Source organism: Ranitomeya imitator, chromosome 6 (genome assembly GCF_032444005.1).
Source record: "Ranitomeya imitator isolate aRanImi1 chromosome 6, aRanImi1.pri, whole genome shotgun sequence".
Classification (NCBI taxonomy): Eukaryota; Metazoa; Chordata; class Amphibia; order Anura; family Dendrobatidae; genus Ranitomeya; species Ranitomeya imitator.
Genome location: NC_091287.1, coordinates 66,170,902 through 66,191,081, shown reverse-complemented (window position 1 = coordinate 66,191,081; position 20,180 = coordinate 66,170,902). Strand labels below are relative to the sequence as shown.

At 51.5% G+C, this 20,180-nt stretch overlaps 2 protein-coding genes across 8 annotated transcripts in view; one reads left to right on the top strand and one right to left on the bottom strand.

The window, feature by feature from the left end:
* CNPY1 (canopy FGF signaling regulator 1) overlaps window positions 1-4,816 on the bottom strand; it is a 169,037-nt gene extending 164,221 nt beyond the window's left edge. The window contains exon 1 of one of the 5 annotated variants that reach the window (XM_069729736.1): window positions 4,761-4,816. In XM_069729736.1, the coding sequence (XP_069585837.1) occupies window positions 4,761-4,796 (36 nt within the window). In that variant the 5' untranslated portion in view covers window positions 4,797-4,816. Of the gene's footprint in view, window positions 1-4,661 lie in introns of all 5 variants that reach the window. The other 4 variants (XM_069729737.1, XM_069729734.1, XM_069729738.1 and 1 more) reach the window with 4 other exon arrangements.
* Window positions 4,817-4,882: 66 nt separating this feature from the next.
* Window positions 4,883-20,180, top strand: part of RBM33 (RNA binding motif protein 33) — a 145,743-nt gene continuing 130,445 nt past the window's right edge. For all 3 annotated transcript variants that reach the window (XM_069729730.1, XM_069729731.1, XM_069729732.1), the window contains exon 1: window positions 4,883-5,086. In XM_069729730.1, the coding sequence (XP_069585831.1) occupies window positions 5,068-5,086 (19 nt within the window). In that variant the 5' untranslated portion in view covers window positions 4,883-5,067. The remainder of the gene's footprint in view (window positions 5,087-20,180) is intronic.

Genomic DNA, 20,180 nt, shown 5'->3' with positions numbered 1-20,180 from the left:
TATTTTCACAAGTGTAAAAACAGAAATGTAACCATAAATTTTGTTATGCAATTTCTCCTGAATACGCCAATACCCCATATGTGGGGGTAAACCACTGTTAGGGCGCACCGCAGAACTTAGAAGTGAAGGAGCGCCGTTTGACTTTTTCAATGCAGAATTGGCTGGAATTGAGATCGGACACCATGTCACATTTAGAGAGCCCCTGATGTACCTAAACAGTGGAAACTCCCCACAAGTGACCCCATTTTGGAAACTAGACCCCTTAAGGAACTTATCTAGATGTGTGGTGAGAACCTTGAATGCCCAAGTGCTTCACAGAAGTTTATAATGCAGAGCCGTGAAAATAAAAAATATTTTTTTTTTCCACAAAAAATATTTTTTAGCCACCAAATTTTTATTTTCACAAGGGTAACAAGAGAAACTGGACCCCAAAAGTTGTTGTCCAATTTGTCCTGAGTATGCTGGTACCCCATATGTGGGGGTAAACCACTGTTTGGGCGCACGGCAGAGCTCGGTAGGAAGGAGCGCCGTTTTGGAATGCAGACTTTGATAGAATGGTCTGCGGGTATTATGTTGCGTTTGCAGAGCCCCTGATGTACCTAACCAGTAGAAACCCTCCACAAGTGACCCCATTTTGGAAACTAGACCCCCCAAGGAACTTATCTAGATGTGTGGTGAGAACTTTGAATGCCCAAGTGCTTCACAGAAGTTTAGAATGCAGAGTCGTGAAAATAAAAAATATTTTTTTTTCCACAAAAAAGATATTGTAGCCCCCAAGTTTTTATTTTCACAAGGGTAACAGGAGAAATTGGACTGCAATAGTTGTTGTCCAATTTATCCCGAGTACGCTGATGCGCCATATGTGGCGGTAAACCACTGTTTGGGCGCACGGCAGAGCTCGGAAGGGAAGGAGCGCCTTTTTGGAATGCAGACTTTGATAGAATGGTCTGTGGGCATTATGTTGCGATTGCAGAGCCCCTGATGTACCTAAACTGTAGTAACCCCCCACAAGTGACCCCATTTTGGAAACTAGACCCCCCAAGGAACTTATCTAGATGTGTGGTGAGAACTTTGAATGCCCAAGTGCTTCACAGAAGTTTAGAATGCAGAGTCGTGAAAATAAAAAATATTTTTTTTTTCACAAAAAAGATTTTGTAGCCCCCAAGTTTTTATTTTCACAAGGGTAACAAGAGAAATTGGACCCCAGAAGTTGTTGTCCAATTTATCCCGAGTACGCTGATGCCCCATATGTGGGGGTAACCCACTGTTTGGGCGCACGGCAGAGCTCAGAAGGGAGGGAGCACCATTTGACTTTTTGAGCGCAAAATTGGCTGTCGTGTTTGGAGACCCCCTGATGTACCTAAACAGTGGAAACCCCCCAATTCTAGCTCCAACCCTAACCCCAACACACCCCTAACCCTAATCCCAACCTCATCCATAATCCTAATCACTAACCCTAACCATAATCACAACCCTTACCCCAAAACAACCCTAATGTCAACCCTAACCATAACCCTAATCAAAACCCTAAATCCAACACACCCCTAATCCTAATCTCAACCCTAACCTCAAACCTAACCCTAATCCCAATACACCCCTAATCACAACCCTAATCTTAACCCTAATCCCAAACCTAACCCTAATCCCAAGCGTAACCCTAATGCCAACCCTAACCCTAATACGAACCCTAATCCAAACCCTAACCCTAATCCCAGCTCTAACCCTAACTTTAGCCCCAACCCTATCCCTAACTTTAGCCCCAACCCTAACCCTAGGGCTACTTTCACACTTGCGTCGTTTGGCATTCCGTCGCAATCCGTCGTTTTGGACAAGAAACGGATCCTGCAAATGTGCCCGCAGGATGCGTTTTTTGCCCATAGACTTGTATTGCCGACGGATCATGACGGATGGTCACACGTCGCGTCCGTCGTGCACTGGATCAGTTGTGTTTTGGCGGAGCGTCGGCACAAAAAAACGTTCAATGAAACCATTTCTGACCGCGCATGCGTGGCCGTAACTCCGCCCCCTCCTCCCCAGGACATAGATTGGGCAGCGGATGTGTTGAAAAACTACAGCTGCTGCCCACGTTGTGCACAATTTTCACAACGTGCGTCGGTATGTCGGGCCGACGCATTGCGACGGCCCCGTACCGACGTAAGTGTGAAAGAAGCCTAACCCTAAGTTTAGCCCCAACCCTAACCCTAAATTTAGCCCCAACCCTAAATTTAGCCCCAACCCTAGCCCTACCCCTAACCTAACCCTACCCCTAACCTAACCCTAACCTAACCCTACCCCTAACCTAACCCTACCCCTAATTTTAGCCCCAACTGCTGTTCTCCTGCCGGCCGGCAGATGGAGACAGATGGCGGGCGCACTGGGCATGCGTCCGCCATGTTCTGCTGCCGGCGGCCAGGAGGAGCAGCAAGAGGATCCAGGGACCTAGGTGAGTATGCTAGGGTCCCCGAATCCCCCTATTTCTCTGTCCTCTGATGTGCGATCACATCAGAGGACAGAGAATTACACTTTACTTTTTTTTTTTTTTTTTTTTGCGGTCGCCGGTAAACAGTTAATTACCGGCGATCGCAAAACAGGGGTCGGTAATACCGACCCCGATCGTGCTCTTTGGGGTCTCGGCTACCCCCGGCAGCCGAGACCCCAAAGATTCTCCCGGTGCCGGCCGCACTGCGCATGCGCCCGCCATTTTGAAGATGGCGGCGCCCACCGGGAGACACGAGGAGCATCGGGGGAGCTAGGTGAGTATTGGGGGGCCACCTGGGACCCCTTTTCTCTGTCCTCCGATGTGCGATCACATCGGAGGACAGAGAAATTAAAAAGAGATCGCTTTTTTTTTTTTTTTTGCGATCGCCGGTAAACGGTTAATTACCGGCGATCGCAAATGCGGGGTGGGTTAAAAACCCCCCCGAATCATGTTCTCTGGGGTCTCGGCTACCCTCGGCAGCCGAGACCCCGGAGAAAATCGGCCTCTGGGGGGCGCTATGGACTTTTTCCACAGCGCCGTTAATTAACGGCGCTGTGGTTTAAGTACCCTTAGCGGCCGCCGTTAAAAGGCGTATCGGCGGTCGCTAAGGGGTTAATCCACCCCTGGACGGATGTAAACAATGCAGGAGCCAGAACAGCGCTGGTCACCGTGTAGTGGCCGCTGACAAGAACTGCAGCTCACTGCCCGTAAGGTAGGAGTGGAGATGCAGTTGCGTTAAACGACCACAGCACAGAGAGAGGCGACATTCTGCTTCTGATCACAGGTTAGATTAAGGCTATGTTCACACCTTGCGTCGGGTCCCTGCGGGTTCTCCCGCAGCGGATTTGATAAATCTGCAGGGCAAAACAACTGCGGTTCTCCCTGCAGATTTATCGCGGTTTGTTCCGCGTTTTCCGCTGCGGGTTTCCGCCTATACTATTGATGCTGCATATGCAGCAATATGCAGCATCAATAGTAATGTTAAAAATAATAAAAATTGGTTATACTCACCCTCTGATGTCCGGATCTCCTGGGCGCTGCACCCGGCGGTCCGGTTCCTAAGATGCTGTGGGAGAAGGACCCTTCGTGACGTCACGGTCATGTGACCGCGACGTCACCGCAGGTCCTGGTCGCACAGCAACTCTGACCGGACGGCCGCGTGCAGCGCCCAGGAGCTCCGGACATCAGAGGGTGAGTATAACCAGATTTTTTATTTTTTAACCCCAAATATGGTTCCCAGGGCCTGGAGGAGAGTCTCCTCTCCTCCACCCCGGGTACCACCCGCACATTATCCGCTTACTTCCCGCAACGTGGGCACAGCCCCATGCGGGAAGTAAGCGGTTCAATGTATTCCTATGGGTGCAGAATCGCAGCGATTCTGCACAAAGAAGTGACATGCTGCGGGTTGTAAACCGCTGCGTTCCCGCGCGGTTTTTCCCGCAGCATGTGCACAGCGGTTTGCGGTTTCCATAGGGTTTACATGTTACTGTAAACGCTATGGAAACTGCTGCGGACCCGCAGCATCAAAATCGCGGCGGTTCCGCGGTAAAAACCGCTAAGTGTGAATATAGCCTAACAGCTGAAACTGCCCTCAACACATCTGGGATCCTTGACCGATCCTGAGGACAGGTCAGTACTCCTGGAGAACCCCTTTAAATGGGTTGTCAGGCCTTAGGGTACCAGTCTGCTCTCGCTAATGTCATGTGACTGCAGGTTTGTGAATTCTCCCATTGTGCGCACTGTGAGGAGTCCGCGGTGCTGGGAGCAGCGGTCATGTGACCACAAGTACGTGAATTGCAGCCTTCTGGCCACAGTCAGACTAGACATGCTCAGTGCGCTCGCATGGAGCAAGGCCATACACGTCTAGTCGATACATGACCGCATGTGACAGTCACACCCGCTGCCAAGGAACGCTCAGCGTACACGGTGCACGCTGTGAATATTCCCACGTCTGCAGTCAGTGACATAATGGCTGCAGACTTGTAGCCTGACACAGGCCAGCCCCTCTAGTGTGTGAGGAGGTCTCCCATAATCTGATGCCTCAGAAGAGACGTGTCTGCCAGCGGCTCACTTCACTCTCCCCATAGAAAACACACGACTCTCACAGCAGCAGAGCGAGCGCACAAACCGCCCCGCACACCTGTGGCCATTTGTTGTTGTTTTATAATTTATGGAAACTCACTGAATGTCACAGGGCGCCATTACCTCCGTCACCCCGCACACTACTGCTCGCATGTGCGGCTGCGCCGGATACAGAGGCGCTCACCCGAAGTCCACTCACTTGCAGATCAGAGGGGCCGTGCGCGTCTCCGAGCATGCGCGGTCACTGTCCCCTCCAGAGCGCGCATTCCCTAGCCCCGCCCCTCGCCGCTGTGCGTTGACGGTACCATCCTCATACTACCCATAATGCATGGCGGACCCGGGGATCGCTGGCTGACGGCGGCCATGTTGTGATTGCTGCTTGATCTTTCTCCGCCTTTGCCGTCCCTCTCCCGGTTTTGTGTCGTGATCCAGGCCCGGGAACACCTCGCTGACAGAGGATCTGTTCTCACACCGAGTCTATGTCCTAGGGCGGGCTCCGGAGCAGCATGGCAGCTCTGCTGGAAGGTAGGTGGCGTAGAGCAGCTCCCAGGCCTGTTGTGTATGGCTGTGGTGATGGTGAGGCCTGTGCTGAGGTGTATGTGGCAATCCCCTGCGCCCACCACTATTTTCTTTGGGCCTTAAAGGGATTTTCATTTATAAAAAAGAATAAATCGTCCCCTTAATCAGCACGCAAATCCTGCGCTGTGGCTGGCATCTGGTCCGCCGCCGTCCTGCGCTGTGGCTGGCATCTGGTCCGCCTCCGTCCTGCGCTGTGGCTGGCGTCTGGTCCGCCGCCGTCCTGCGCTGTGGCTGGCGTCTGGTCCGCCTCCGTCCTGCGCTGTGGCTGGCGTCTGGTCCGCCGCCGTCCTGCGCTGTGGCTGGCGTCTGGTCCGCCGCCGTCCTGCGCTGTGGCTGGCGTCTGGTCCGCCTCCGTCCTGCGCTGTGGCTGGCGTCTGGTCCGCCGCCGTCCTGCGCTGTGGCTGGCGTCTGGTCCGCCGCCGTCCTGCGCTGTGGCTGGCGTCTGGTCCGCCGCCGTCCTGCGCTGTGGCTGGCGTCTGGTCCGCCTCCGTCCTGCGCTGTGGCTGGCGTCTGGTCCGCCTCCGTCCTGCGCTGTGGCTGGCGTCTGGTCCGCCGCCGTCCTGCGCTGTGGCTGGCGTCTGGTCCGCCGCCGTCCTGCGCTGTGGCTGGCGTCTGGTCCGCCGCCGTCCTGCGCTGTGGCTGGCGTCTGGTCCGCCTCCGTCCTGCGCTGTGGCTGGCGTCTGGTCCGCCGCCGTCCTGCGCTGTGGCTGGCGTCTGGTCCGCCTCCGTCCTGCGCTGTGGCTGGCGTCTGGTCCGCCGCCGTCCTGCGCTGTGGCTGGCGTCTGGTCCGCCTCCGTCCTGCGCTGTGGCTGGCGTCTGGTCCGCCGCCGTCCTGCGCTGTGGCTGGCGTCTGGTCCGCCTCCGTCCTGCGCTGTGGCTGGCGTCTGGTCCGCCGCCGTCCTGCGCTGTGGCTGGCGTCTGGTCCGCCGCCGTCCTGCGCTGTGGCTGGCGTCTGGTCCGCCTCCGTCCTGCGCTGTGGCTGGCGTCTGGTCCGCCTCCGTCCTGCGCTGTGGCTGGCGTCTGGTCCGCCTCCGTCCTGCGCTGTGGCTGGCGTCTGGTCCGCCGCCGTCCTGCGCTGTGGCTGGCGTCTGGTCCGCCGCCGTCCTGCGCTGTGGCTGGCGTCTGGTCCGCCGCCGTCCTGCGCTGTGGCTGGCGTCTGGTCCGCCGCCGTCCTGCGCTGTGGCTGGCGTCTGGTCCGCCTCCGTCCTGCGCTGTGGCTGGCGTCTGGTCCTGCGCTGTGGCTGGCATCTGGTCCGCCGCCGTCCTGCGCAGTGGCTGGCGTCTGGTCCGCCGCCGTCCTGCGCTGTGGCTGGCGTCTGGTCCGCCGCCGTCCTGCGCTGTGGCTGGCGTCTGGTCCGCCGCCGTCCTGCGCTGTGGCTGGCGTCTGGTCCGCCGCCGTCCTGCGCTGTGGCTGGCGTCTGGTCCGCCTCCGTCCTGCGCTGTGGCTGGCGTCTGGTCCGCCGCCGTCCTGCGCTGTGGCTGGCGTCTGGTCCGCCGCCGTCCTGCGCTGTGGCTGGCGTCTGGTCCGCCTCCGTCCTGCGCTGTGGCTGGCGTCTGGTCCGCCGCCGTCCTGCGCTGTGGCTGGCGTCTGGTCCGCCGCCGTCCTGCGCTGTGGCTGGCGTCTGGTCCGCCTCCGTCCTGCGCTGTGGCTGGCGTCTGGTCCGCCTCCGTCCTGCGCTGTGGCTGGCGTCTGGTCCGCCTCCGTCCTGCGCTGTGGCTGGCGTCTGGTCCGCCTCCGTCCTGCGCTGTGGCTGGCGTCTGGTCCGCCTCCGTCCTGCGCTGTGGCTGGCGTCTGGTCCGCCTCCGTCCTGCGCTGTGGCTGGCGTCTGGTCCGCCTCCGTCCTGCGCTGTGGCTGGCGTCTGGTCCGCCTCCGTCCTGCGCTGTGGCTGGCGTCTGGTCCGCCTCCGTCCTGCGCTGTGGCTGGCGTCTGGTCCGCCTCCGTCCTGCGCTGTGGCTGGCGTCTGGTCCGCCTCCGTCCTGCGCTGTGGCTGGCGTCTGGTCCGCCGCCGTCCTGCGCTGTGGCTGGCGTCTGGTCCGCCGCCGTCCTGCGCTGTGGCTGGCGTCTGGTCCGCCTCCGTCCTGCGCTGTGGCTGGCGTCTGGTCCGCCTCCGTCCTGCGCTGTGGCTGGCGTCTGGTCCGCCTCCGTCCTGCGCTGTGGCTGGCGTCTGGTCCGCCTCCGTCCTGCGCTGTGGCTGGCGTCTGGTCCGCCTCCGTCCTGCGCTGTGGCTGGCGTCTGGTCCGCCGCCGTCCTGCGCTGTGGCTGGCGTCTGGTCCGCCGCCGTCCTGCGCTGTGGCTGGCGTCTGGTCCGCCGCCGTCCTGCGCTGTGGCTGGCGTCTGGTCCGCCTCCGTCCTGCGCTGTGGCTGGCGTCTGGTCCGCCTCCGTCCTGCGCTGTGGCTGGCGTCTGGTCCGCCTCCGTCCTGCGCTGTGGCTGGCGTCTGGTCCGCCTCCGTCCTGCGCTGTGGCTGGCGTCTGGTCCGCCTCCGTCCTGCGCTGTGGCTGGCGTCTGGTCCGCCTCCGTCCTGCGCTGTGGCTGGCGTCTGGTCCGCCTCCGTCCTGCGCTGTGGCTGGCGTCTGGTCCGCCGCCGTCCTGCGCTGTGGCTGGCGTCTGGTCCGCCGCCGTCCTGCGCTGTGGCTGGCGTCTGGTCCGCCTCCGTCCTGCGCTGTGGCTGGCGTCTGGTCCGCCTCCGTCCTGCGCTGTGGCTGGCGTCTGGTCCGCCTCCGTCCTGCGCTGTGGCTGGCGTCTGGTCCGCCTCCGTCCTGCGCTGTGGCTGGCGTCTGGTCCGCCTCCGTCCTGCGCTGTGGCTGGCGTCTGGTCCGCCGCCGTCCTGCGCTGTGGCTGGCGTCTGGTCCGCCGCCGTCCTGCGCTGTGGCTGGCGTCTGGTCCCCCACCGAGGCTGGCGTCTGGTCCCCCGCCGTTTCTTGTGCTGTGGCTGGCATCTGGTCCCCCGCCGTGGCTGGCATCTCGTCCGCCGCCCGTTTCTTGTGCTGTGGCTGGTGTCCAACCCCCTTGTTGCTCAACATTGTGGCATGAAATTGAAAAACTGTTTTCTTACCTCCCGGACCGGTTCCTTTCTTCCACGCTGTGTGTTGCTTCCTTGTGGTCACGTGACATAAGCGATGTTATGTCACCACTTCAGCCAATCATCAGCTGATCGTCTGCAGCCTTAACTAATCCATCAAGGAGGAAGAAGCACTGTTATTTTGCTTTGACTGAACAGTGAAGGATGCAGACGATCAGCTGCTGATTAATTGCAGTGGTCACATGACATTGTCACGTGATCGCTAGGATTTCAGAGAGTGACAAACAAATGGCGCTCCCTGTGTGACACCGTGGGCGACCAGTGAGTTGGAGCGTTGGTCGCTCACCTGACCAGGTTGTGTGCCGCACAACTACCTGAAAAATGATGTATAATACTATCATGGTTGTTGCTCCGGCTGCTGTACTTGCACCAAATGGAAAATGGAGAGAGGCCATAACCAGTATAGGAGAGGAGTGTGGTGGATTCTGGGTGCTGCTGCTGACAAAGCTTCATCCAGGCCATAAGTATATAAAAAAAAAAAAACACAACTTCCAATTTAGTATAACACGTTTTGAAGTAGAATTTACCCCTTCTCCAGGCATGATCAAGGAAGTCGTTGGTTCTACTCTGAAATCCTCTCTCCTTTACTGTACTGAGGGAGGAAGAAATGAGCTGGTCTAGTAGGCAAACATGGAGGTTCGATATTGAAGGGAACTTGTTACCTGCAGATATAAGGTTATAGACATTGTCATACCTGTCTGTCGTACATGAGCAGTGGCTACAGGGGCAAAATGAAGTGTTATTCTCCCTGCAGCCACTTGCTTCCAGCTATTAGTTTGGTACAACCCACTGTTGGTCGCTGCTCACTATACAGCGAGAGCGCTGGCACTTTGGCTGACAGTCCACACTGCGCACAAACACTGCACAGCAGGCTGTCAATGTGCTGGAGTGATCACAGCACGCACACAGTACAGGCAGTGGTGACTTTACCTGCCCCCTGCACCGCCCCAGTGATTGCTGCTGAGCAGCTGGTTTTGTACAATACTTGCCCCTTTTTTGCAGCCAAATACATATTGTAACTAGTGATGAGCGAGTATACTCGTTGCTCGGGTGGTCTCTGAGTATTTGACTGCTCAGAGATTTAGTTTTTGTTGATACAGCTGCATGATTTACAGCTACTAGTCAGCCTGAGTACATGTGGGGGTTGTCTGGTTGATAGGGAATCCCCAGATGTAATGAAGCTGTCTAGTAGCCGCAAATCATGCAGCTGCGGCAAAGAAAACAAAATCTTCGAGCAGTCGCAAATACTCAGAAACCACCCGAGCAATGAGTATATTCGCTCATCACTAATTGTAACCCCTCATCGGTGATAATTATGCTGCGGACTAAAAGATGTGGTGGTCTCTACTGTAGATGATTTGCTGACTTCTCAGAGAAGTAAAGCAAGAGCTAAAAATTGTGGTTTAATAGAAACTGGCTGAATGTATAACAGGGGGTCACCTACTTGGAGCCCCTCTTATTAGCTAGCATACAGCACTGCTGTAAAGATATGCTCTTCTCCCTCTGAATGGCTAGCTAATGTGACTGGGCGCCTTCCTTCTCTGAAGACAATAAGATTGGGCACAAAATCGGCATGCTCAGCCCACTCTCCCGCGACTTCATCAGGACCCATTCACTAAATTCACTGAGCATTATACAGTTTCCTTTGCACTTGTACAGCCCAGTAGGCAGTTGCTTCTCTCAATGCCTTGTGAGATTGGATCTGCAGATCTTTCCTGGAGGTAAAGGCATTTTATTGTGCTGCTATAATAACGGACTCAGAAAACAGACAGGGATTGGAAAGAGGACACCCCATTGGATCTAATCTTCACCCCACAGCCCACTGTAGCTAAACCTCACCACCAGTTGCCTCTACTACCCATATGCTACATTGTCTAGGCCTCAAGTGATTCTTCAGCCAATGTAATGCCTCATCGTCACAGGGCAAGATTACATAGAACCAACCAGGATCACAGTCAGTGGACAGCAGGACGTATAGTCAGTATATTACAGCAGAGGTGGATCGTCCCATCGCTTTGTGATTTTTGTTTTTTTGTTTTGTGCCATTAGCGTGAATTGTGTGTATAAAAGTAGGACCTCTTTAAATGAGCATGATAGTGTTTGGAGGACTGGTGAATCTCTGAGCCGTTCTCTCCAGTTGTCAGTGTCTGTAGGATGAGTTACATCAGAACCATTTTCGTTATTTTGCTGTCAAAATTGTATTGGTTTCCAATCCATACACTCCAATGAGTCCTATGCACTTATGGGAAATTCTTAATGATCTACCTGAAAGATGGTTAACCAAAAACATGGCTGCCATACCGGTCATCTGGGTGTTTGTGGTGATGCAGCTCAGCCCTGTTCACTTCTGTGGAGGTGAGCTGTAATACCAGGCACCAGACATTTGCCAGCAGTAATCTTGTACAGTAAGTATAGCTAAGCCATACATTTTCCACTGTCACGGTCCTGCCTCCAATCCTTTCTCTGAGGCAGATGGTTTTCACGTCTGGGCCTGGTACACTGGGGGTCGCTGGTGCTTCCTACCTTCAAAAGAAGACCGGATCGAAAACTGGGTCAGTGCGTAACAAAATGCCATCTCTAAGGGTATGTGCACACGTTGCGGATTGGCCACTGCGGATTCGCAGCAGTTTTCCATCCAGTTTACAGTACCATGTAAACCTATGAAAAACCAAATCCGCAGTGCACATGCTGCGGAAAATACAGCGCGGAAACGCAGCGGTGTATTTTCCGCAGCACGTCAATTCTTTGTGCGGATTTTGCAGCGTTTTACACCTGTTCCTCAATAAGAATCGCAGGTGTAAAAGCGCAGGTGAAATCCACACAAAAAACGCAGGAAATCCACTGTTAAAGGGAACCTGTCACCCCGAAAATCGCGGGTGAGGTAAGCCCACCGGCATCAGGGGCTTATCTACAGCATTCTGTAATGCTGTAGATAAGCCCCCGATGTTACCTGAAAGAGGAGAAAAAGACTTATATTATACTCACCCAGGGGCGGTCCCGCTGCTGGTCAGGTCGGATGGGCGTCTCCGGTCCGCTGCGGCGCCTCCCATCTTCATTACAAGACGTCCTCTTCTGATCTTCAGCCACGGCTCCGGCGCAGGCGTACTTTGCTCTGCCCTCTTGAGGGCAGAGGATAGTACTGCAGTGCGCAGGCGCCGGAAAGGTCAGAGGCCCGGCGCCTGCGCACTGCAGTGCTTTGTCTGCCCTCAACAGGGCAGAGCAAAGTACGCCTGCGCCGGAGCCGTGGCTGAAGATCAGAAGAGGACGTCATGGAAAGAAGATAGGAGGTGCCGCAGCGGACCAGAGACGCCCATCCGACCTGACCAGCAGCGGGACCGCCCCTGGGTGAGTATAATATAACGTCTTTTTACCCTTCGCCACGACAGCACCCCACATGAGAGAGAGAGGGATCCGCCCATAGGAACAGGAAACCTACAGAATAAAAGGAGGCGGTCCCCTCTCCTCCTCAGTTTAGGTTTCCTGTTCCTACAGGGACCCGGCTTACCTACAGATGAAGAGGATCCCTGGGCCATGCACCCGCCTGCGCCGGTTTCTGTGGGAACGGCAGGGGCTGCGGTACCAGAAGCAGCGGCGGGGGAGCCCCTGCTTGCAGCCTCCCCCCTCGTCTGGCCAAACATCCACGGTCCGGGTCCGGTCACCGTAGGTCCGGCCGGCACTGTGAGGACGCGCGCGCTGCAGCGGCCGGCTTAATAGCCTCTGGCGGCCGCATGGTGGTGAGAGCGGCGCGTCTAACCCGGAAGTCGCGGGAGCACTTCCGGGTTGGTCCGGGGAGGCAGGAGAATGGGCGGCAAGTTTAAAAATGCAGCGCTAGCGTCGGGCCGGTGTGTGTGAAATGGCTTCACCGGCCGACGAAGCGCACCTGCCCGCAGTGCAACAGCGCTCTCCCAGCAGGGAGAGAAGCACGAGGAGCAGCACAAAGAGTGGTGGCCGACCTCCAGAGAAGAGTTCTACCACCAAACGAATTCCGCCTCCAGAACCGGTACCTGTCAGCTTCACTGGGTGAGTTTTTGAAAGAGTCTCTTCCTATATGCTGATATATGTTCCTCCTGTATCCTTCCTCTAGACTAAGAAAAGGACACACAAATCTAAGCATAAAGAGTGTGCTTTATGTACGCAGCCCCTCCCGGATGATTATGCCAAAAAACTGTGTGCAGAGTGTATCATGCAAACTCTACGGCAGGAAAATATCATGACTCCCTCAGATGTCAGAGCTATTATCCGAGAAGAGATGCAGGGTTTGGCGCAGACAAGTAGCGCCAGTACCCGTCAGCCTAGCAGGTCCCGGTCTCCGGTTAGTTCGGAGTCAGAGGGTGTATGTATTTCTTCAGACGAAGAGGGATCTCAGCCGAGCTCATCCGAGACTGAAGGGGGACTTTGTCTTCCCAACAGTAATGTGGACAATTTAATAAAATCTGTCAGGAGCACGATGGGGTGCCCAGATGGGAAAGAAAAGAAATCAGCACAGGACATAATGTTTGCGGGGTTAGGACAGAAGAAACGTAGGTCCTTCCCCGTCATACAAACCATCAAAGATATTGTCAAAAAGGAGTGGGACAAGCAGAATAGAGGGTTTTTACCATCATCCTCTAAAAGGCGCTATCCCTTCAGCGATGAAGACCTAAACACCTGGTCAAAGGTGCCAAAAGTTGATGCTGCGGTAGCCTCCACAACCAAACAGTCGGTCCTACCAGTGGAGGATTCAGGGGTCCTAACAGACCCGCTGGACCGTAAAGCAGAAGCTTTACTAAAGAGGTCATGGGAAATCAATACGGGGGCGTTCAGGCCCGCCATATCTAGTACCTGTACTGCAAGATCTCTACTAGTATGGACGGAGCAATTGGAGGAACAGATTAGAGGCAAAACTTCGAGGGAATCTATCCTGCTGAAATTGCCTCAAATTAAAGAAGCAGTAGCATTCCTAGCTGATGCCTCAGTGGACTCGCTACGTCTTGCAGCCAGGTCAGCCGGCCTAGTCAACACAGCCCGGCGTGCACTCTGGCTAAAGAATTGGAAGGGGGACGCACAAGCTAAAGCAAAACTTTGTGCGATTCCCTGTCAGGGTGAGTTCCTTTTTGGGAAGACGCTGGATGAACTCCTGAATAAAGCAGGTGAAAGGAAGAAAGGCTTCCCTAACCAGTATCTTCCATCCTACAGGAGAGCCTTCAGGAGACGCCCCTTTACTAGGAACAAGCCGCTTGAACAAAGAGAGCGATGGGAGTCGAAGGACCCAAAGCAAAAAGGTGCCTTTTTTAGCGGGTCCCATAATCCGAGACGTAAATACCGCTAACCAGGAAGTAGGCGGCAGATTAAAATTTTTTCTTCCCCAATGGGGACAGATAACATCCAGCCAGTGGATTCTGGACATTGTGCAATACGGCCTTAAATTAGAATTTGATCGAATCCCTTGGGATTCCTTCATAATAACATCTCCAAAAGGTCAGGACCAACAGAGGGCTCTAGAAATAGAGATCCTATCTCTTCTATCTAAGAAAGTCCTGATTGAAGTTCCCCAGGATCAAAAAGGGAAAGGGTTCTACTCCCCTTTATTCCTGATTAATAATCCAGATGGTTCATTTAGAACCATCATAAATCTTAAAAAATTAAATTCTTTCCTGCGTAATCATACCTTCAAAATGGAATCCATTAGTTCTACCATAAAACTCTTATTCCCTAGGTGTGTCATGGCCGGAATAGACTTAAAGGACGCCTATTACCATCTTCCCATACATGCCGAACATCAGCAGTACCTAAGGGTAGCAGTCACCCTGGAGGGAAAGGTTCGTCACTTTCAATATGTTGCAATGCCATTTGGGCTTTCTATGGCTCCCCGCGTCTTCACTAAGGTGATACTAGAAGTGATGGCTCATCTACGCCAACGAGATACCTTGATAATACCCTACCTAGATGACTTTCTAGTGGTAGGAAGCTCTGCACTTCAATGTAAAACTCGTTTATCTAATACGATCTCGTCCCTACAGGAGTTAGGTTGGATCGTCAACTTCGAAAAATCTCGGCTGAATCCAGAAACCGTTCAGACATTTCTAGGAATCCAGCTAGACTCCGTAAGTCAGAAATGCTTTCTTCCTCAGTCAAAGAGGTTGACTATACAATCAAAGGTATCAGACGCAATACGCAAACCCTACATGACACTAAGAAAGGCCATGTCCTTACTGGGGTCATTATCATCATGTATCCCTGCTGTACCTTGGGCACAATTCCATACCCGTCAATTGCAGTACGAAGTATTGTCGGCTCAGGGGAAAGACGGTTATTTAGAAAGTAGAATAACTCTTTCCAGTAATGTCTTAGAATCGCTATCCTGGTGGCTAGACATGGACCACCTATCACGGGGTGTGCCATGGATAATAGACCCGTCTAAAATAATTACCACCGACGCCAGCCCTATTGGGTGGGGAGCACATATGGAAGACAATCTGGCCCAAAATACTTGGGATCAGACAGAATTAATATGTTCCTCCAACTGGAAGGAGTTAAAAGCAATAGAATGTGCCTTATATCATTTTCTTCCGCAGATTCATGGAACAAATGTAAGAATTTACTCAGACAATTCCACCGCAGTGGCATACTTGAACCGTCAGGGTGGTACAAAGTCAGGAAGTCTGATGACCATAGCTGCAAACATCTTTCAGCTGGCAGAGGCTCATCTAACATCCTTAACAGCCCTGCACATCAAAGGTGTAGAGAACATCAGGGCAGACTACCTCAGCAGAAACGAGTTGCGTCAAGGAGAATGGACCTTAAACAAATCCATATTCAGAAGGATAACAGAAGCATGGGGGATACCACAAATCGACCTATTTGCCACAAGAGACAACCGGCAAGTACAAAGGTTCGCTTCCCTGAACACCAGGGATCACCCAGATATGTTGGACTCTCTCCACCATCCTTGGCGGTTCAGACTGGCATATGCCTTTCCTCCAATGTCTCTGATTCCTCTAGTGATCAGAAAGATCAGGAGGGAACAGGCAAGAGTAATCCTCATTGCACCATTCTGGCCGAAAAGACCATGGTTCTCTTGTCTCCAGACCATGTGCCTATGCGATCCTTGGATCCTCCCATCAGACAAGGAGCTGCTGTACCAAGGCCCCTTTTTCCACCCGCAAGTGAAAGGTCTTCACTTGACGGCGTGGAATTTGAGAGGCAACTATTAAGTTCCAGAGGGTTCTCAACAGAACTAGTAAACACCCTCTTATTGAGCAGGAAAAGATCTACCACCCTAATATATAGTAGGGTATGGAATAAATTTTTAGACTTCTACACGGTACCGTTCACTAAGCAAGTTCCACTCACACCTATCCTAGAGTTCTTGCAAAAAGGCCGAGAGTTAGGACTATCTGTAAATACCTTAAGAGTTCAGGTCTCGGCATTAGGAGCCCTATATGGATGCAATATAGCAGCTAATAGGTGGATCTCCAGATTCATAAAATCTTGTGAACGTAGTAAACCGGTCCATATTCCCCGTCTACCTCCGTGGGATTTAAATCTAGTATTAGAGGCCTTAACAAGCTCTCCATTTGAACCATTAGATTCAATACCTTTAAAAATCCTAACATATAAAGTAGCCTTACTAGTAGCCCTAACCTCAGCTAGACGGGTTAGTGACATCCAGGCCCTATCAGTAGACCCACCTTTCTTACTGATATTTCATGATCGGATAGTCCTGAAACCAGACCCCTCATACCTCCCTAAGGTAGCGTCCACCTACCACAGGTCACAAGAAATATTTCTCCCTTCCTTTTTTGATTCACCTGTAACTCCAGAACATCATAAGTTCCACACCTTAGATGTCAGAAGAGCCATCCTGACTTATATAGAAAGGTGTCAGACATGGAGGGAGAGTAGGGCTCTGTTTATCTCCTTTCAGGGCCACAAGAAAGGACATGGGGTCACGAGAGCTACCATATCTCGGTGGATCAGAGAGGCTATCTGCTTGGCCTATACGTCAAAAGGCGAGATTCCTCCAGTGGGTATAAAAGCGCACTCAACACGAGCCATGGCTTCCTCCTGGGCGGAACAAGCAGATGTACCGATCCATTTAATATGTAAGGCTGCAACTTGGTCTACACCTTCTACCTTCTACAACCATTATAGACTTGATCTGTCCACGTCTTCTGATCTGACCTTTGGTAGAGCTGTTCTTGATACAGTAATCCCACCCAAATAATCACTCTCTGAAAATCTCTCATGTGGGGTGCTGTCGTGGCGAAGGGTAAAAAGCCGGATTACGTACCGGTAATGCTCTTTTAATGAGTCCACGACAGCACCCATGTATTACCCTCCCTAAATTATGCACAGCTCTTTCCTTTAAGGTCACAAATAATGGTTGTATAGAGTTAAGAAATTTATGTGACTGAATAAGAATGAATACTAACACTTTTGCGGTTCCCCTTTTTATACTCTGTAACTAAACTGAGGAGGAGAGGGGACCGCCTCCTTTTATTCTGTAGGTTTCCTGTTCCTATGGGCGGATCCCTCTCTCTCTCATGTGGGGTGCTGTCGTGGACTCATTAAAAGAGCATTACCGGTACGTAATCCGGCTTTTTCTCCTCTTTCAGGTAACATCGGGGGCTTATCTACAGCATTACAGAATGCTGTAGATAAGCCCCTGATGCCGGTGGGCTTACCTCACCCGCGATTTTCAGGGTGACAGGTTCCCTTTAATCCGCAGGTAAAACGCAGTGCATTTTACCTGCGGATTTTACAAAAACGATGCAGAAAAATCCGCACAGAAATCCAAAACGTGGGCACATAGCTTTAAAGTAAAGTTTAAATGGTGCTAGATCTAGTTTTTTGGGCTATTGAATCATCATAGAAATGTACAGTTACTTTTGAACTACACAATTTATTTTACTATATAATGTACTGGAAAACGGGAATAAATTCCAAGTGTGGTGAAATTTCAAGGAAGCTACAAGTCCACATTTTAATTTTTTTTTTACCATGTTCACTAAATGCCCAAACTGACCTGTCATTGTTTCTCCTGGTCATTGCGAGTTTGCAGTTAAGACACATACATAGGTTCTTTTTTGTTATTTAAGTTGTAAATAAAAAATCTAAAATTGTAACATATTAACAGCCGCAGGTGGATCACTGCATCAAAGGGGGAGGCGACCTATGACATACCGAATACGTCATAGGTCGTAAAGGGAATAAAAGTAGCAAACTATGGAGAAAAAAAAACCCTACATACATTTTGGTATTATAGTGATCATATCAACCAAGAATAAAGATAAAATGACAGTTATGCTGAACAGTAATTGGTGTTTTTTTTTTGTTGCCTTTTGTAGAGTTAATAAAGTGATCAAAAAGTCACATACCTCAAAATGGCACTAATGAATGGCACTGCTTGTCACACCAAAAATACCCTCTGCTGACTGAAAATTGTGAAACTTGTGGCTTTCAAATTATTGCGACCCACAGTCCCCAAAACATATCATTTTCTTTTTCTCAGTGTATTTTACAAAAATAATATAAAAAGAGTTGCTATCTCTGTATTCTTACTGACCTTATTGCTCTCATGTTGCATTTTCCAGACCAATTAGAAAGTTTCACTGAATGAACTATAAAGTTGTTCCTTTTTTATGACTTTTTGATAATCCAGCATTTTCATGGTTAATTGATGCAAATTTCTAGTGCATCTTTTCTCTTGGCGCCTGTTTTCTGGGCATGGGGGTGGCATGTGTTGGGCATTTAGTTTTCTATACATTGGGGGATGAGATGCTCCACCATGGCAGAGATGACTGGCAGGGGTAGATCTGACTCAGTCATCTCTCTCCCTGATGTTGGCGTTCTCGCTCAGTCTGAAGTCGCCCTTGCAGGGACATCTTCTACAACTCAATCGAAATGCCATTGTTTCATCTGCTGCAGTTGTGGCTGAATCATCTTTATCAGCTCATGACAGGGTTTTCACTTCTTGCTGCTTTTCCCCCAATGGATTTGCTTTGAAACGTCTTCTCTTAAATGAGTTTACATCTGATTTCCCACCAGAGCGAATCTCCAAGGTACAAGCAGGCTACGTAGGTTGCATCATGGTCCCCGAAGCCAGTCCACTTGGAAATCCAAGGTTTATTGGCTGATGGAATTGGTCATTCTGAGACAAAATCCCCAACCATTTTATAAATATTCCTGCTGGGTTCAGTGCTATAATTACTTACACTGTAGACATAAATGGTTATTATGCTTTTATCTGTAGGGATGGCACAATTTACTCATATTAATGGAGGAAATGTTTGGATGAGTGGCTTGCAAAAGTATTCACCCCTCTTGGCTTTCTAGCGACAGGCGCTAATTGGTCGGGGCCAGCTGAATCCTGTGTATTCAATGTATTATTCTAAAATCTTCATAAACTACATACATATTGTAGAATACCCGATGCATTAGAATCGGGCCACCATCTAGTGTTCATATATATTCACTCCTTTTGCGATTCAGCCCCTAACATTTTCTGGTGCAAGCAATTGCCTTCATAAGCTACATGCTTAGTGCAAGGAAATCCACCTGTGTACACTCTAAATGCCACATGGGCTGTCAGTATACACCCACCTTTTCTGAAAGGCCAATGAGGCTGCAACACCATTAACAAGAGGCACCGCAAACCAAACACCATGAAGACCAAGGAGATCTCCAAACAAGCCAGGGACAAAGTTAAGTACAAGTCTGGGTTATTTAAAAAAAAAAAAAAAAAAAAAAATCCCAATATCTGATGATCCCCCCCCCCCCCCCCCCCACCGGAGCACCATCAAATCCATTATCGTCAAATGGAAAGCACACGGTACAACAACAAACCTGCCAAGAGAGGGCCGCCCAACAAACCTCTCAGCCCGGGCAATTAATCAGAGGGGCAGCGCACAGATCAAAGGTAACCCTGAGAGAGCTGCAGAGCTCCCATGCAGAGACTGTAATATCTGTCCATACGACCACAAGAAGCTGTACACCCAATAGAGGTGGTCTTTATGAAGAGTGGGCAAAAAAATCCTTTACTTACACACAAAAATTGTATGGCTCGTTTTGAGCTTTCCTAAAGACATGTGGGAGACTCCCCAAATGTATGGAGGAAGGTGCTGTGGTCAGATGAGACCAAAATCGAACATTTTGACCACCTTCCAATGTCTCCTTCCAACAAGACAGTGACCCAAAGCATACTGGTAGAGCAACACTCGAGTGGTTAATATGAAACGGAAATGTTGTAAAGCGGCCTAGTCAGAGCCCAGACCTTAATCCAATTGAGACTCTGTGGTCAGACTTGATCATTGCTGTTCACCAGAGGAAACCATCTAAAGCCGGTTTCACACGTCAGTGGCTCCAATACGTAAGGTGACAGTTTCCTCACGTACCGGAGACACTGACTCACGTAGACACATTAATATCAATGTATCTCTGCACATGTCAGCGTGTTTTCACAGACCATGTGTCCGTTTGAAGAACTCGGAGACATGTCAGTGTTTGTGGGAGCGCATGTATCACACGGACCCATTAAAGTCAATGGGTCCATGTAAACACGTACCGCACACGGATGCTGTCCATGTGCCGTCCGTGTGCCGACTGGGTACCACACGCACCGTGCAGGAGACAGCGCTAGAGTTAAGCGCTGTCCCCTGCTTTGGGTGCTGAATCCAGAATTCATTCCTTCTTCCCAGCAGCGTTTGCTGGAGAGAAAGAATGAAAAATCATGGCTTTTTTTTGTGTTTTTAAAATAAAGTTTCCGGTTTTTCTATATTTAACATTAAAAACGCATGCGTTTTTTTTGTTCGCGTTTTGCCGCGTTTGACGACGCATGCGTCTTTTTGTCGCTTGCGGCTTGGCGCGGAAATGCAACATGTAGTAATTTTAGATGCGTCTATTTGCCGCCAGGAATTGCATGCGTTCAATTGCGCACGGTTTGCGTAAAAAAAGCATTGCTGTCTATGTAAACGCAT